Here is a 19358-nt window from a genome sequence, read left to right as displayed (position 1 = left end):
TGTGTTTGTATAGTGAGAACTCAAGTATCAAATGGGTAGCTGAAGAGAGGACTTTCAAAATCTTGTTCAACTCTGAGAGTCTGGTCGGGATTTAGATCATGAATCAATTTAAGTCACTTTATCTGCAGGGCAAATTTTCTCATATTTCTTAAAACAATAGCAATTTTTGTAAAGAGGAAAGCCCACAGCCAACAGGGGAAATGTTACTTACGAGTATTGTGTCAGCAGTTCCAAATCATTATGCATGTTGATTGGATATGCTTCACTGAGTTCAAACAACTTCTCCAGGGCCTCATAAATGAAAATGATGCAAATAAGAGAAGCAAAAGCTTCTTCAGTAAACCGGGTGATATAGCAGACGAGGGAACTTGCATCAGTGGCCACAAGTATGATACACAGAGTTGCTGTCCAAAGGCCAATACTAGCTCTCAGAGATAGGTATGACAGCCCGTATTCTCTAGAAGGAGGAAAAGAACAGTGGGAATAAGGTCATTTAACAGCTTGCCACCATTTTAAATAGATGGAAATAAGTCTAATTCAGGACATGAACGGAAATAAGTTTCACATCCCATGAGTATCTAAATTCAAGACTGTCTAAAGGGAACATCTAAGGGGACAAAAATAAAAGAGGTTTCTCAGTGTTTAAAGAGTATCATCTTTTAGGAATTTTACTTAACATATTACACAAATCTTTTATTTTTCCTTTCTTTCCATGGAGAGACAAAATGGCAAACTGAATCGAATCAACCACTTCTGCCTCTCCCAGCAGACCCCAAATGTGATGTTGGGAGAAGTATAAATACAGTGGAGAAATAGAGAGGGGGTATAGGGCCAAAAGTATTTGACACTTACTTGCAAAATTTAAACAAAATCTTTTCAAACACCAAAACTGGTCCTGTACTGCCTAATATGGTAAGAGGCTGTCCACCAAAGAGAGAATAGGCTATTCCAGTCATCGATGCTCCAAAGAGAGATTCGATTGCACTCTGTGTAGAGATATAAAAAAGTCCATTACCTAAGTTGTACAGGCAACCATTATAACTAGTGAGAAAATGTTTAAAATACATGAGTATATCCTTTCTCCTTTGCTATGAATAGTCCAGCGACCCTGGGCAGGATGTGGGGTAGGAGGATAAGAAAAGGGACAAACGGTCAGCAGAATATGAGTGGTACTCAGTTGGGAAATGTCCTCACCACATTCCTTATCTTGCTTTTTTTTTGGGGGGGTTGCCTTCTAACAGTTTACATGTGTTCATAGTAAGTCTCAGGACAGAAGCATGGCCTGTATAAACAGGAAAAGGTGTAAGTAGGAAAAGGACTCCCTGTGAGCTGAAAACTAGAGCAGAAAGCTAGCTAAGGATCAGGGTCAGGGATGAGACCAGAACTTTGTGTGGGACTGAGAACTTGTCCTGAGGTATTCCACTCCCGGATTACCAGTTCTACTAACCATCCAGGAAACTCGTACGAAGTGTACAGGTACGACCACACATCAAATCTCTCCTCATGACAGAATCCAAAAGCAAATGGACACTTATCTAACTATGAATCTTAAGCACTGATTGAGCTTTAAAAATCCAAGGAGAGCATAATACATACTATACGACCTTCAGTTGCTTCTCCCAGCAGTCCTCCAAACGTGATGACAGGAGACATGCAGGCGCAGTAGAGGAATAGAAAAGATGCTAAACACTGCAGGCTGAATGCGTCTCTGAAGTCACTCCAGAAGTATGGAGCTTTTCTTTTGATATCTAAAATAAGTCCCCCAAAAATCCTAAGACAGGGGGGAGAAACACAAGAGTGAAATCCAAATATAAAAAAAACCCACACAAATCAAAACCCTCATTTACTTTGTTGCCAGGTCACAGTATACGTTTTCCATCAGCAGAGATGAGACCCATCTTAACCTGCTGTATTGTATTCTTGTGATCTACAGAGATGGCTTGTACCACTATGTTACTTCCAGTCCTAACCAAATATTGTGCCAGCAACCCAAAAACCCCAGGTTCTCTCAGACAAGGTTCAGAGCGGTTCCTCCATCCAAACTCAAATAATGAAATTTAAGGATTTCTCTAACCTCTGTGCCATTTCTATATTCATCAACTCCTCCTACACTCAGGCCTGCTACTCTCGATCACTGGCAGTATTTTCTAATCATTTACATTTCATTTAGCATAGCAGAAAGTGAAGGTTGGGAGAGTAAACTGGCCTTCATATTCTCCAATAGTGGGCATTACCCTGGAGAGAAGATGGAGTGTTTAACCATGGCTCCAGTTACCTGCTTTCTCTGCCAAAATATTTCTCACCAGGTATCATTTCCAACAGGCATCTAAATGGCCTTATGGATGACAGTAATATCTGGTAAAGACAGATTGCTTCCATTATTGTTTTCATTTTTAGGAAATTAGGAAGGGGACCTTAAAATAACCAATCTAGAAAAATGTAATTTTGATCCACTTTTGTCTAAACATATCCCAACATCTATCATTCACAAGACAATAATGGCCTTCCTTGGTATAAACTCACTTATTCTAAATGTACCCAAAACCCACACTGAAATACTTGAAAGAGGATTAGCGGGCAGGGGTCCAGGGGTGAATAGCATTAAATTATAAAATGCTCCTTAAAATTTGAGGACTAAAATGTTTTCAATCTACTAGGAACAAGAGTATTAATGAACAGGTATTCTAATTCTTGGAACATTTGGTAAAAATATGTGGATTTAACACTTGGCTACTAAGAGCTCTTTGTGCTCCATGGAATAAAGATGTCGTATTAAAATGAATAAGACTATGATTAAGTTCCTACAGGGAGGTTAAAAAAAACCTACTATGTTCCAGTACAGTGCCAGTATGCTGAATATATTTGGATTATGCAAAAATATCAAGTTTTGTTATTTATTTTCTACATAGAAGTATTCACTGGCAATCTTAGAATCACCTCAAAAATTATTGTTCTCTCGAGAAACAAATTCTGGTTTGGGTTGAAATATGTGTATCTTCAGGATAACAGAAAATTATGACTATTATTTTTAAGTGCCCTGATCTGACTGACATATACACAATAGTACCATGTTAGTAACTATCTTACTATTACATAAGCGATAGAATCACTATTATTACCTAGTGATTGCTTCCATCAGCAAGACAGGGAGTAGGAGAAACTGAGTAGGATGAAATTCTAATTGAAAAGAGGACATTTAAACTCAAAGAAGCTTACACAGTGAACTTGTGACACTCACACACACAAAGATCACCTTAGTTTCCCCTAGTTGTGTTTGTTAAACATATGCATAGTTTTTATTTGGGGAGGATCATTTCTGAATGGTGTGTTAACTTATCAAAGTCACAATTCAAAATAGATTTAATCTACTATTTACTCATTCATTTATAATTTATATCCCACCTAATCCCCAAAATATTTTGAGGTGGTTATGAACTATTACTTAGTGGTTAACATTTATAGGTTTGATAGTACTTCCTATTAGACCATTGTTTTCTAATTAATTACTTATTAGGGCATACATTAGTCTAAATAGCTATTATATTACTGTGTAATAAACGTGCTGTTAGCAGCAAAAATCTAAATCCGGAAGTGAGAGGTCATTGCAGAGAACAGTGCAAGAGCAGCCCAGATGTACACCAGCAACTCCAGGAGAGCAGATGAGTAATGGATACTTCAAGTCATGTCAGCAACAGAATCTGTGGAAGAACTCTGGAGAAGCGAAGATACCGGATATTGGTGACCTGGGAGGATTTAGGAAGCAGTAAGGAAAAGTGAACTTCGAAAAAAATCTAAGCTATGTGGCATGTTACACCTGAGAGAGAGAGAGAAAGAGAGAAAAAAAGAACCACCCAAAATAAAAAGACAGCATTTGAAAATATGAAAGCAAACAGAAGAAGTAACCGCGCTTCCAGTAAAGGGAAAAGGAAAAAATTGCTTGAATCATCTCAAATTATACGGAGCCCGAGGAAGACGTTCAAAGACATTTCCTCAGAGACAAAACGTAGATAAAGGGAAAGAACAGAGGAGAATTAAAATGCACAGAGTTGTCAGAAACCGCAAAGTCGGCTTAGAGGACACAGTGAAAGCAGTCCCGGAAATGGCCTTGAGAGGCTGGGAGTACCAATCCTGCAAAGCCTTTGCCATTGCTTTCAATTATAATGGAGGCTGTGTGCACATATTCCCTGAAGACAGACCCTCCCAAGGTTTTCTGATTTTCTGCTCACACATTGCTTGAAGAGAGACAAGCTGTCAAAAAACGATAAAGAACCATTTTAAGAAATAAATTGAAGCTTTCATCTCTTCAAAGATGTGTGATTAGAAAAATAAATCATATAGCTCTTTCAAATTACAACCACAAAAATAAAAAATACTATTATATACATCCTACTTGCATGTAATGAGATAGGGTCTATAAGACTAAGTTCTTGGTATTTATTTTTATTTCCATCTTGAACTTGAAGCTTTCAACAGGCTCTTTTAGAAGGGACAACTGACAGTTTTCTTATTCATTCTAAGAATCTGTGGATGCATTTTATGCACAGCAAAACGAAAGACTGGGTAAGATAACATAGAATGAGGTATCCACTGTTCTGGTTTAATAGTAACAAAAATCATTAGCAAATACTGGGAAATCAAACTAATTGGCATTAAATAGGTATTCAAGTTCTAGATATTCAATATAAATAGGTATTCAAATAAATAGGTATTCTTTAAGTACTCAAAGTCTAAAAAAAAATACATCTCAAAATGGCAATTCCTGACACAAAGAACAGTATCCCATTTGGTCTGTGAAGTACCATACAGATGCTTTTCACTAACCTTCCAGTTCGCTGGAGTTCGGGTCCACTATGTCCTCCGTGGGGCTCTGCTTCCCCATGAGCTGCTGTTCCATTCGGTACAGCAGGAATCTTCCTCTTCTCCTGCAGGAAGTTTTTTGTTTTTGTGTTTTAATTTCAGGTGCTAGTTGTAAATAACAAAAACAAATTTTTTTCCCTTGAGGCAATATGCAGAGTGGCTAAGAACCCAGGCTCTGTTACTTATTTGCTGCATGACCTCTAGCAAGTTATCTAGGCTTCCTAAAGCTTCAGTTCCTTCCTCTGCTTACTAGTAGTAATAACATCTATCAGTGTGATTGAGAAAATTAAATGAAGTGATGGACATTTGTTCATTCTTTCAACTAATCTTTGTTGGGTGCCTCATGGGCCATGCATTGTTAGGGATGCTAGAGAGGCAAAGATGAGCCAGAAAAAGCATTCTTACTGGAGACAAACAACAAATCTCTAATGTCAAGTAGAGATAGAGCTATGAAGACAAATGAAGAAAAGGAAGGGGGCAGAGAGACAAGGGCTGGGTAGATTGGAGTGAGGGGGCACTAGGTATGGCGGTGTTATATGCCTGGCATAGCTCAACCCTTCAATAAATTTAAACTGCTACCATTAGCTATTTTTGAGGGTAGTTCCCTCTTTTATTCTGGCTGATATCTTCCTACCCATGGAATGCTTTACAATATGGTTTTTTTTTCTGACTCACAGAGATTTAAAAGATTACTACAAAAGGAGACTTCTAGTTGAGCCATTGAAAAATTAGCTGAGGCTTATGTAAAAGTGCTCTTATTCACAAATGTCTTCCACCCACTTTTGTCAGTGACGGAGATTTTTAAAAAATCAGAAAATCCTACCTATCAGCTATCTTAGAGCATGCCAATGTGTTCAAAAGGACTTAAAAGGATCATAAAAATGTTTTAAGTGGTGTAATTAAAATTTTTACTTAACTGCCATTCCAAAATAGTGTAACCACTATCAAATGTTCTTGGGTACAATGAGACATTTAGGTAAAATGGCACAAGTTTAAAACATGAGAAAAATAGGCTTTGAAATGCACAAAATATAGAAAAGGTCATTGTTTAATATTTTTATAATTTTCCAGGTACAATGAATTAAAGTTCAATAAGAGAGGATGTGTGTCAATTGATGAAGGAACTGCCTTTACATATAAATAATTATCATCCATCGTAAAGGGCTTTAAGAGTGGCCTCAGTACCTTCAATACCCAACAGTCACCCAGGAAACACTTCTTAGCTTCCACAAATCTCAGAAAGCAAGTGATATTATTTGGTCTTCTGGATAATTATCCCTTATTGGCTAAGTTAACTCACTGTCTTACAATGGGAAAAGCTATCCTTAGATAAGGCAAATGATAAACCATGAAAGATATTTGCCATTCTAAAGCACCTGTTTAATCAAGGAGTGTTCAGCTTATAGTAAGAGGAAAAGGTATGTGAAAAGAGATGTATGAACAGTATTGATAAATATTCCGACAAAAATACAGGTAATATTTTTTGTTCAGAAACACAAGTATTTTCGTATTTTAAAACAAATCAATGAGTGAGTATATATTTGACTACTCAAATTATACAATTTATTTAGTCAATCAACAAACACTTATTGAGAACCAATTTGTGTCAGGTTCTTGGCCCCACCACTAATATAACAGTGGACAAATCAGGTCTGTGGAGCTCACATTCTAATGGGGTATGCCAACAATAAACAAATAAACCCATAAATAAATTAGTTCTATGGTGCGTTAGAAAGATTAAAACTATGTAAAGATAAAAATTTAGAATAGAGTAAGAGGTGGTCTGAGGTGTGGGTTGGGTAGGTAGGGAGGAAGGAGTGGTGATTAGAACCATCATAAGATCAGTGAGAAAATGTCATTTGAGAAAAACCTGAGAAAGTCGAGGGAATAAACCATGAGAATAAGTGAGAGATATCTAGACAAAAAGAATAGCCAATGGGACAGTGTCACGGCAGGAATATGGCTGTAGGGTCTGAAGAACAAGAAGCAAAGAAGCCAAATGGCTGGGGAGGAGTAAGCAAGGCAGAAATTGGTAGGAGTTTACTTTGAAAAGGTAAAGGGATGCCAGGGTAGGTTTAGTAAACCGTTGTAAATATTTGGCTTTTATTCTCAGTGAAATGAGGAAGTATTGTAGGGTTTTGAGGAAAGGAGAAGCATGATCTCACTTGGAGTTACTCTGGCTGCTGTGTTGAGAACACACGGGCTAAGGACAGAAACAAGGAGACCAGTTAAAAACTATTTCAATAATCCAGGAGGAAAATTATGGAAGCTTGAACTAGGATGGTAGCAGTGGCATCAATGAGGAATGGTGTAATTCTGGCAATATTAAAGGCAAAACCAAGAGTATTTCCTGGCAGGATGGAAATCTAAGAATAAACTAAAAATTAGTGATTTGGGCTTGATCAACAGTAAGATTGGAATTAGGACCTATCAATATAGGAAGGTGTAGATGGAACAGACTTTGCAAAAAGATCAGTTTCTTGTACACTTCGGGAAGCATCATATTGCCTTTTCTAACATAAATGCAAAGATGCATACAGGAGCATAAATGAGACAATCTACAATTCAGTTCAAACTTTGGACTTGTCAAATTTTAGATATCTATAAGACACCAAAGTGAAGATATGGGACAGGCATTTGGATAAATAACTCTCAAGTTCAAAGTAAACATTTAATTTGGAAGAGGATTTAAAGCAGTAAGATTGGATGATATTATCACAAGAATGTGTGTAGGTAGAAAAGAGAAGATGACTACAGAGTGAGCCTACATCATTTCAAAATAAAGAAATCAAAGAAGAAAGAAGAAACCAGCATAGGAGACTGAGATGGGAGTAACCAGTGAGCTAGGGGGAAAATCAAGAATGTGGTGTTTTGGAAGCTAAGCGAAGAGCATATATCAGGGAAAGGGGAGTCAAATGCCATTCACTGACAGGCTAAATAAAATCCAGACTGAGAGTTGACTATGGGATTGAGCATTGTGGAGATCTTCGGTGACCTTCATGTAAGTAATTTTAGTGAAGTGATGGGACAAAAGCCTTATTGGAGAAAGTTTAAGAGAGACTTGGAGGAGATGAACTGGAGCAGGTAGCACAGAGACCTTCTGTGCCATTTGATTGCATTGGGGAAAAAAAAATGGATGAGTAGCTGACAGTGGCAGTATTGAGAATTCTTTTTTTTTAAGAATTGCAAATTAATTAGATTGCATGCTAATAAAAATGACATAATACAGAACAAAAGAATTGATAGAGGAAAGAAAGAGGAGAATTGATGGTGTAATGTCTTTGAATAGGTTTGAAGAGATGGGATCTAGTGCAAAGGTAGAATTCTAACTTCGGATAATTCATAGGTAGTAATATATGGGAAGGCAGAGTACGTGGGTGCAGATGCCAGTAGGCAGATAGGCAGGGTAATGAGAGTCTAGGGAGGTTCTCTGATCATTTCAAATTTCTCAGGGAAGTGGGAAGCAAGTCAAATCTGAAAGTGAGGTTCAGGAAGGATGTGCTGAAGACTTGAGGACAGAAAATGGGTCTGAAATAGTCATCTAGGGAGAATTATTGGCCTAGGGAGTATAGTATGATGAACTTGCAACATTAAGGTCCACTTGAGGTAGGTGGTCATGAATTAATGAGATCAGTCAGTGTAGTTATGATTTCCTTTAGCTATGCTCAGCTGTATCAGTGCAGGTACAGATTAAAGAGTTGGATTCACACAAGGTTGTGGTTTCAACAAGCAAGTAAATGGCATGAGAGAAAAGCAAAGGAGTTTAGGGTATACGCAAGGGAGTGATTATAATGCCCGACATGATGTTCTAACAAATATTTTCAAGGTTATCCTTTAGGGTAACTAGTTAGTCTTCTCTTAACTGAAAAGAAAAAGTGTTTACAGATCTGTGATTTATGGGGTACCCAGGTCGCTCATTCGGTTAAGCTTCTGACTCTTGATTTTGGCTCACGTCACAATCTCAGAGTTGTGAGATCAAGCCCCGTATCTTCCTCTCCCTCTGCCCCCATCCCCACTGACATGTTTGTGCTTTCTCTCCAAAAGAAAAAAAAAAAAAATCTGTGATTTACACATTTCAAAAGAACATAAAAACCATAAAAATTATCCCATGGGGAGAATAGTATTTGAATGAATATGAAGTCAGAGTGCTTAATATCTTTTAATTTATCCTGATTCATTTAATGAAAGAAAACATAGTTCATAGGATCTGTTATTCAATTACAACACACATTTAAGAAATACTATTGTAAAGAAGCATAGCAGAACCCAAATACCTTGATTCCTAATTCTATGTTATACTACCTAATTCAATGTACTACTGCCTCTTAATACTCAGAATCCAATAATTAATCCTGATTTTAAAGAGTCTCATAAAAATAATTTTAAAAATAGAGAGTTCCCAGACCTCAAGTTGCTTTAAAAACATCATTCCTCAAAGGCAAGATGTTTTAAAAAATGCTTGACTTCAGTTTATTGTTTACAAAACTAAATGGTGTTAACAAGTGACTTTTAAAGTCTCACTGTCAATGTATTAATATTTTCACAGAATATTTCCAAATAACATCAATTGAAGAGTTTCTTTCTTTTTACTTCAGGAAGCATTATATTGCCTTTTCTAATATTCTAAGTGTAAAGATGTTTACAAGTACAAAAATAAGTCAATCTGTAACCTAGAAGTTACTCTTTAATCAACTTTTTTTAGTAGTTTGAAATCAACAGAAATTATGTGGCTGTAGGTATAGAATTAGAAAACTGTCATAATTGAGAAAAGGAAACAAAATAATCTTTAATAATTATGAAATGACTTCAGAATAAGACCTCAGTACATATTTCTTAAATTGATAGTGAGACTGAGCTGACCTTTTTAAATACTCATGGATGAGTGGTACACTTGTTCATTTGCCCACCTGGCTAACCAGGAAAACTTCTGAGGCAACTAGAGCAGTAGAGTCTGACGGGTTGTACTCCACAGGGACAAGGGCACAAGACAAGGCTGAGTAGATGACAACTGGGAGGGTTTCAGGAGACATATTCAGTAAGAACAGAGGTGGCAATATGAGTGGGCTTAACAAACGTTTGGCCACCAATCTCAACAAAGTCAAGCCTGCAATTAAAAAATGACCCAAATAATAGCAACAGTTTTTATTTTTACCTTTCCAGATTATATCATGAGTGAACAGCACACTGGATTTTTATAGGCAAATTTTTTGTAATTTTTATACCATATGTCCACACAAAGGTAATACATAAGAATTATAATTAAAAATTTTTTCCTGATCATAAATATGATCAGTGGTAATGGGGAATTTTCTATATAATATGATTAAGTCATGCCTTTGAATTTTCTTTTTTTAATATTTTCATTATTTTATTTTTAAAACCATTGGCCCACCTGGAACTTGTAAATGTTTCAATTTAATGCAAGGAAAAATTAAATAAATCTTGACATAAATTAGGTAAATAATACATACCTATCAAAAAGAACTTTATCATTTTTTTTACTTTTTTAAAAGGTATTATTTTAATCACCTCATGCTTATCATGACAAGTATGTTCTTTAATCCCCATTACCTATTTCACCCATACTTCCACCCACATCCCCTCTGGTAACTATCAGTTTGTTCTCTATAGTTAAGTCTGTTTGTCTCACTTTTTTTTTTCCTTTACTCATTTGTTTTGTTTCTTAAATTCCACATATGAGTGAAGTTGAATGGTATTTGTCTTTCTCCAACTGGCTTATTTTGCTTAGCATTATACTCTCTAGTTCCAGCCGTGTTTTTGCAAATGGCAAGATTTCATTCCTTTTTATGGCTGAGTAATATTCCATAGTGTGTGTGTGTGTGTGTGTGTGTGTGTGTGTGTCTTCTCTATCCATTCATCAATTGATGGACACTTAGGACTGCTTCCGTATCTTGGCTATTTAAACAATGCTACTATAAACATAAGGGTACATGTATACCTTTGAATTAGTGTTCTTGTATTCTTTGGATAAATACCCAGTAGTGTGACTACTGAACCAAAGGATGGTTCTACTTTAACTTTTTGAGAAACCTCCATATTATTACCCACAACGACTACACCAGTTTGCATTCCCACCAACAGTACAAGAGGGTCATTTTTCTCCACATCCTTGCCAACCTCTGTTGTTTCTTGTTTTTGATTTTAGCCATTCTGACAATTGTGAGATGAGATACCTCATTGTGTTTTGATTTGTATTTCCCTGACGATGAGTTGATTATCTTTTTATGTGTCTGTTGGGCATCTGGATGTCTTCTTTGGAGAAATGTCTGTTCATGTCTTCTGCCCATTTTTAATTGGATTATTGGGTTTTAGGTATTGGGTTTTATAAGTTCTTTATATATTTTGGATACTAATACCTTACGGAATATCAAAAAGAACTTTAAAGCATTAAAGAGCTTTGGAATGTCTTTAAAGTTTAATTTCTAGAAATACAGCAGAATAAACGTTTCTACTTGGTAGACTTTAAAGAGTTTGACTGAGTAGTGAAATGTTCAATGTGGCAAGGTGGACTGAAGAGGAAGAAAACAAGGTCATATGACTTTGTGTTTCAACTTAGTGATAAATGATGTCAGCTAAGAAAAATATTATTAAGTGCCTTACTGTACACATTTTTATCTAGTTTTCATTTGGTACATTATAAGATGGCACATTCCAAAAACCATTACGTGCAGAGAACAATCCTTTTCCAATCTCTTGTGTCCATACTTTCCCATGGATATCAACATTAGAGTGTTTATTGCCTTGAGCTCAATCAAGGTATTGCATGACTTTAATGTAAATCTTTTAGTGTTCTGTAAGGTCATGGCATAACTGATTTTATGTAGTATAGGTAGTTCTCATTTGTTAATTAGTTGCTCTGCTCCTTCTCTTTCACATTGAGTATAGTATCCACAGTTATTCCTATATCCTGAAGGGACCAGGCTTCCTCCATATCCAGGGGCTCTCTGGGAAAGGAAGTAAAAAGGTTGTATAGGGATATGTGGTACCTGATTTTCATCATCCAAATAAGACCTGTGAACTGCAAGACTAAACAAACTTTCTTCTCAGGACCCACTTGGATGCTGGAGGGCAATAACTACTTTTTCAGCTGTTTCAGGAGATTCTTCAGGTTGGTCAAGAAGCTCCTTCTGTGTGGGCTCTTCAGCAGTTGGTGAAACTTTGGTTGGGGCACCTGGGTGGCTTAGTCAGTTAAGTAACCAGCTGTTGATTTCTGCTTGGGTCATGATCTCAGGGTCCTGAGATCCAGCCCTACAATGGGTTTGGGGACGGGCATGGAGCCCGCTTAAGATCCTCTCTCTCCTTCTCCCTTTGCCCCTCTCCCTTGCTCATGCAGTCACACTCTCTCCCTCTCTCTTGCTCGCTCACTCTCAAAATAAATAAATAAATAAATAAATAAAGGATTAGGCAAATTGAGTCTCTGTTCCTTTTCTCTTTGATGTTTCAAAAAATGTCTTATTCATTTTCAAGCACCAAATCTTCATCACCCCCAGTTTTATGACCATTGCTTAACTTCAAGGTTTCACCCATCATCTGATAAAAGCACTTTTCCAGTTTTCTCAATTTCATTTCCTGATGGGGGTCTTAGAACATTCTCTAGGTATCTACTGGCCTTTTTACCCTGCGCTGCTTCTTTTTCTCTGACAAGTTTTTGCCTTTTCTCATTCTTCTTTTCTTCTTCTTTCAGATACACTTGGAAAGATTCAAATGAATTAAGCCATGAGGTAATCACAGAAATAATTAAAGTAAGAAGAGCAGGCAGTAAGAAAATCTGGACATATAGCAAAATTAGATCTTTAATTCTTAGATCAGGGATCCCATGCTGAGCTCCAGACACAAGAAGGGAAGAGTGGAGAGGAGGAAAATGCCAATAACCCCATGAGAAGCCATAGTGGCAGAAGCACCACATCTGGGCAAGAGGCTGAATTTTCTTAATACTTGTCAATTTCAAAGAACTATATCAAAACATGGAAAAATGGCAATGGGATTTTTCTTAAGCCATATTTTACAATTTTATTAAAATTTTAATTTTCCTCTAGTATAATATGTTTTAAAGTAGATTTAAAATCTTCCCAGGCATATGGGACCATTTGAGTTAGTGGCATATCATCAATATACCAAATTTGTCAGGGAGGTGTGTTGGATAGCAACAAAAAGTGACCTTCAGTCACTAGAGGTGAGAGGGTGGGACTGAAAATTCCACCCCTCTAATACATGGTTGGCTCTGCTGGACACCAACCCCCATCCCTTGGCGAGTTCTAAAGTCACCTCATTAACATAACAAAAGACACCTTTGCTGCTTGCCTTACTTAGGGAATTTAAAGGAGTTTAGGAGCTCTGTGCCAAAAAGGAGAATGAATGCCAAATATATATTTGTTATTATAAATCACATCACAGAGGTTATCATTCAAGTCATTTTGAATCTTTTGAATGAGTTATACTATTTCAGTACATGTATTTAAAAGACAACAGAATGATGGGATTTGTAAGACTATTTTCAAATAAACATACCTGGGAAGGAACATTTTTGGGAGGCTCTATACGAATGCTTGGATCCCATTCTCCAGGAGGGAGAACAGTAACCTGATCCAAAAATTCATCGATTCCTGATACCAAGTCATTGCGATCTTTAGCTTTGTAAGCAACATCATGAAATACCTATAGGAGGAAAAGATAAAAACAATAAATAAAAGATAAAAAAGTAATTATAAAATCTTAAGGCATTCAGTGTTTTCATTTCCCAGTTATCTTACATATGATTATCACAATTTAAAGAAATAGGCAGCTCTAACTAAAGAAATTTTTAATGTAAACAATTATAATTTAGTTTATTCTATGAATGCACATAAATATATATTTTTCTTAGAATGTAGAATGAATGTTGAAATTTCTGGAGACAAGAGTAAGAGAAAGGGAAAGGAGTAAGAAAGGATGCTCATTAAACTAGAATTAAGGATTCAAGTTTGCCAGAGGTTATTTATGTGTGGGTAAATGAAACTTTCAGAAAGAAGCCCCTGCTTAAAAATAGAGATACGATCTATAGACTATATTAAAAATTTTAGCAATATTTATATGCTGGAACATATAAACCAATTAAAAAGGTTTATTTTGTTTTAATTTTTTAATAATGATAAAGTTATAAATTAGTAGTCTCTGGGTATATATCATATCTATAGAGTGTAGCAAGCATATTTCCATTCAAGGTGAGTTCCATTCACATATACACACATGCACACTGTGGTAGTCCTTTAGGCTATGATGGACACTGGAGATCTCCTAGACACAGGGGAAGATTTCACTCTTTGCCTTCTTCGATACTGGGGTTAGGTGTGTCCGATTCAGGTATACATATGTCACTTTCAAGTTGAGGTAATGACAATCAGTGTGTAAGTTAACACATTGCCTTTTGTGTGCCATAGTGACTGAGAAAAAGCAAGTCGAGATGGAGCATTTATGGGCCTGGGTGCCTGAGGGACCATGATGAGCAGAGCCCCTCTGCCAACCCATGATAGACGCACAGCGTGATAAAAGGAAATCTTCATTGTTTTAAACCACTGAGATTGGAGGAGGTTATTCCTGCAGCATAGCTGAATCTCTTCTGACCAACACACTGAGGACAGATATACTTAACATAACAAATGAAGAAAGTAAAAATAAAGATAAATTGGAAAAATTTATCTATACCAAACATAATATAAATATTTCTGATACTTTTCATATTTCATATAATATGAAATGGAACAAATATTTCAGGCTTGGAGCTAGTAAATTATTCTTTATGCTGAGCTGCATAGTACAGTGACCACATACTCCAAAATTTCCAGGGAAATTGTGCTTTCAGATATTTTATCTACTTTTAGACCATTTGTTTTTCTGGTTTGATACTTAATCTAAACTTCTTCAGCAGAAGAGGTAATGATTATTTTCAAAGGCTTTCTCCTTACTTTCCAGACAAGAACTTTTCACAGAAGATCATTGGTGTGATAAATATACAGTCATTGCTTAGGATAAAATAAAGACACCAAAGATATAGTTAATGGTTTAGTTGTATTTGGGGAAAGATATATTTTGTTAAATATTGACAATACTGATTTCCCTGCCACAACCCACTGAGTTCATAGCTCAGGATATCTACCTTCTAAAGAGTTTTATATGGCCATGAGACCTAATCTGGACATTAAAGAATTACAAATGTTTTTAATCCCAAGGAGAGTTTAGCTACTTTACTCTTTCCCTGCTAGTAACAACTCTCTTGAAATCTTTCTTGAGTTGATCTCTTAATTTAAAAATAGCTTCAAGGGATCACATGATCTCATACCTGTTTTAGATAAATGAATGTCCAAATTCATCCAAGACAGCTGATTTCCTATTATCTTAAAATTCCTCAGAGATATAGATACCACAACTTGTATGATTTTAAATTAAAAACATTGTTTACTATTGATTTCCTATCACCAGTTTCACCAATAACTCATTTACTTTAAACAGCTCTGCTCCCTTTTCTTTATGTAGCTAGCCTAACATTCTGATATCAACACTCGTTTGACTTTTCTTTTTCTTTTTTTTTCAATTTCTTTTTTTTCATTTGACTTTTAAGAGAATTAAAGCAGGATCAGACATCTTGTTAGATCAGACATCTTATTAGAACTCTCCTAACACCTTCTTCTTTTTAATAGTTTTCATTACAATTATTTACTGTAATTAATTGTTAATTACATAATTCGTTGTTTAATGCTTATTTTCCCCGCTAAAACATGAGTCTGAGCATTCATTTACTATTTATCAAACTATTTATATGCTAAGGATACAGCAGTGAGTAAAATCAACAAAAATCCATCCCTCATGAGCTTTCATTCTAGTGGGAGGGGAGAGAGAGAAAACAGGCAATATAGTGAGTATATATTTTGTCGGAGGGTGTTAAGTTCTATGCAGAAAAATGAAGCAGGAAAGAGGAATAAGGGTATGACTAGGGGATGCTGTAATTTTAAATAGGGTGATTAAGGAAGGCCTCAGTGAGACATTTCAGCAAAAAACAAGGTATTGGAAGCAAGAGCTCTTCAGGCAGAGGGGATAGCCATGCGAAGTCTCAGGTGAGAGCATGCATTGTATTTTAGAAATAGCTAGGAGGCCAGATCCTGGGAAGAAGTAAACTAGAGGGAGAGCACCAGGAAACGAGGTCTGAGAGGAAAGGTCAGAGGGGCAGAAAGTCATCCTGTAGGATTTTGTAGATCACTATAAGAATTATGAGATAAGAGGCCATTAAGGGCCCTGAGCAGAAGAGCAGCTCTAGCTGTGTATTGAGAACAGAATGAAATAGGTAAGGGCAGAGAGAACAAGTAGGAGTCTATTGCAATAATAGAGTAACAATGGTGGCCGGGACAGGTAAAAAGAGTAAGAACCAGGTAATAACAGTTCAGAAAGTCAAAAGTAGTAGGATTCCAGATATATTGTGTAAGCAGAACCAGGAATATTTACTGATAATCCAGATTTGAGTGTGAAAGATAATACAGGAATCAAGGATGACTTCATAAGACCAGTGACCATGGCTTTATTTTTTTTTTAATTTTTTAAAAATATTTTATTTTTTCATTTGAGAGGGAGAGAGACAGATTGAGAGTGAGAAAGCGCACAAGTCAGGAGGAGGGACAGGAGAGGGAGAAGCAGAATCCTCACTGAGAAGGACACAAAGCTCGATTCCTGGACCCTGGGATCATGACCTGAGCTGAAGGCAGGTGCTTAACCAACTGAGTCACCCAGGTGCCTCCATAGTTTTAATTTCCATCGCACAACTAGGAACTGTCCCTTCTTTCCTTCCTTCTTCCTCCTTCCCATCGTTCCTTCCTTCCACCCATCCACCCATTTTTTTCCTCCATCCTTGCCTCTCTTCCTCCCTTCCTTTCTCTTCTTTTTAAAAGACAGGAGATTCCAGATCATCTTTTGTAAGGTGATAGAAATGATATAGTAGGGAGGGAGAAACTGATAATGTAGGAACCAGAGTGGATAATTAAGAAACAAAGTTCCCATCAATACAGTAGGTGGGAAGGATCCAGAAAAGGAGACTGAGAAAAAACCAGCAATGAATTAGGAGGAAACCTCAGTAAATGTATTTGTTTCCTTCAAGCCTGCTTTTACTATTTTTGGACCTTTGTTCTTCCATGTATTTCTTAGAATAAGCTTATCAAGCTCCTCAATAAATCCCAATGGGATTTTAAGTGGAATTGCCTTGATGTCTCTCTCTTCACCATTGTTTGCCTAAATTGTTGCAATCCTTCTTAACTGGTGTCTCTGCTTTTCCCCCTTGCTCTTCCACAAGCCAAGTGATGCTTTTAAGATGTGAGATAAATCATGTCATTTTTCTACTCTAGACCTTCCATTTGCTTTCCAAATCAAAGTCCTTATATGACGTACAAATACCCTACACAGACTGGCCCACTGTCTCTTTGACCTCATTGCCTACTGCCCTCTCCCTTTCTCCCTCCTGCCCAGCCTTGTTGTCTTTTTTGCTGTTCCCCAGATATTCCTGGCATCTCCTGTCTGAAAGCATTTTCCCTTGTTTATCCTTTTGCTTGGGAAGCTCCTTCTTCAGATATTTGAATAGCTTGCTCCCTCTCCTCTTTTAGGTTCCTGATTTTAACTTGCAGCTCTCCCCATTCCATCCCGATCTCCCTTCCCTGCTTTGGTAGTTTCCTCCATAGCATTTATGACCACATACCATATATTTTATTTACTTATGTTATGTGTTAGTTCATCTTATCACTAGACTAGTAGCTCAATGAAAGAAAAAGCTTTTGTCTATTTTGTTCACTGATAGAGCCCCAGAACTGCAAGAGTACCTGATAAATAGTTCAAATTCAATAAATATTTATTGAATGAATTAATAAAGAACAAAGTAAAGGAGTAATTTGTCCTACTAGAGACCAAGACTTATTACAGTAAAGATATTGTAATTAAAATAGTGATGACACAGAGATGGGTGGGGGTTTTTTGTTTGTTTTTTTGAAAAGCACTCATTGCTAACAATTGAGTAAATGATGGACTAGCCAGTAAATGGTGCCAAGCCAAGTGATTATTTAATAAAAATGAAACTGGATCTTTACCGACCTCCCACATGAAAAGCAATTCCAGGTATATTAAAAACTTATAAAAAAAACTTATATATGAGAGAAAAAGTATAAAACTCATTGAACATAAAATAAAAGACTATTACCTTAGGGTAAGCAATAGTATACATTTCAAGGTTTTAGTGAGATGCCAATAGAAGATTAAGAGACATGAGTGCTGAACATTGAATAGCATATTCTATAAACAGGGACCTTACTGAAAGCAGTTTGAGTAGAGTGGTAGTGATAAAAATCAGGCTGTAATACACTGAGATGTATGAAGCTAAAATAACCAGGTCCAGGAAGATTCTACTCCTTCAAAGCTTTTGAAATTCAGATTCAGTCAATAGTTCTTCAATGGTAGATGCTATGTGAAGCCGTGAGGGATTTCCTTTTAAGGATGGGGAAAACCTGGACATTTATTGAATATATACTTCCTAAGTAACTACTATATTTGGGCATGTTTGCTGATTGAACAGAGTTAGTGTTGACTTGAAATCTGGGTAAGAGAGAAAATTCTTGGCAAAAAATTCCAGAACAAGAAGAAAAAAAACAATGCCACTCTTAGTAATTTTTTTTGTTTTTATATTCCTTTTGTTTTCATAAAACTGTCATTTATGTTAATATATACTCATTATTTTTAAATCAATTATATAAATACATATTTTTTTAAATTCTCAGTTTTAAGTTCTGCTATGAAAAATATCAGCATACTATTTATATAAACAAAAGTGATTTGGCTTGCTTAATAATGTTTAAGAATGTTAAGGGATAAATACATTGGCAGTAGTGCCAATAAGCAAAATCATATGATTCATCGCTAGCAACGCTTAACGGAAAGAAAGAAAATAGTTTACCGAATTGATTCAATGTGAGGTATTTCTAAGCTGACTAGCACATTCAGTCATTAACTCATTAAAAAAAAAAGAAAGATTAAACTCTGTCATGACCAGACACTATGCTAGGTCTAAAGATACAAAGGAAAAGACAGACTGACCACCTACAAGAAATTTCTAGGATGGAGAGGAGAAAAACCACCAGAGTTCAGTCAACAAATATTTATTTGAGCACCTGACAAAATCAGGGAACAAAAATGAGTAAGTGGTAACCGCTAACATGGAATTTACAGTTTGATACCATAGTCTGATTCACCACTTTCTTAACTAAACTCTATGAATCAATATATTGCATTTTACTCTTAATGAGTTAAGTATTCATTGCCTTCAAAGCAATTAGATAAGCAGAACAACTTCTCTACTTGGGTTTTGAACAAAAAAAAGTTCTTTCTCTTTTAAAACCATTTAAACTTTTTTTTTTTTATATTCAATGGGTCTATTATTATAACCAATTGCTCTCATTTTCTGGAGTAACTTTTTGGCTATT

At 36.2% G+C, this 19358-nt stretch overlaps 1 protein-coding gene and 1 pseudogene across 4 annotated transcripts in view; both read right to left on the bottom strand.

Annotated features, from left to right (window-relative positions):
- The window catches only part of LOC111147104 (solute carrier family 4 member 10), a 292076-nt gene that overhangs the window by 75295 nt on the left and 197423 nt on the right, over nt 1-19358 (bottom strand). For all 4 annotated transcript variants that reach the window (XM_022503092.1, XM_022503036.1, XM_022503157.1 and 1 more), the window contains 5 exons: nt 13387-13533; nt 4822-4922; nt 1597-1771; nt 853-986; nt 212-457 (listed from right to left, as the gene is read on the bottom strand). In XM_022503092.1, the coding sequence (XP_022358800.1) occupies nt 212-457; nt 853-986; nt 1597-1771; nt 4822-4922; nt 13387-13533 (803 nt within the window). The remainder of the gene's footprint in view (nt 1-211; nt 458-852; nt 987-1596; nt 1772-4821; nt 4923-13386; nt 13534-19358) is intronic.
- On the bottom strand, nt 11726-12765 carry LOC111147324 (annotated as a pseudogene).

Source organism: Enhydra lutris, unplaced genomic scaffold (genome assembly GCF_002288905.1).
Source record: "Enhydra lutris kenyoni isolate GAN:26980312 unplaced genomic scaffold, ASM228890v2 scaffoldscaffold1, whole genome shotgun sequence".
NCBI lineage: Eukaryota > Metazoa > Chordata > Mammalia > Carnivora > Mustelidae > Enhydra > Enhydra lutris.
Note: the sequence above shows the minus strand (reverse complement) of the source record. Positions and strands in the feature narration are given on the sequence as shown.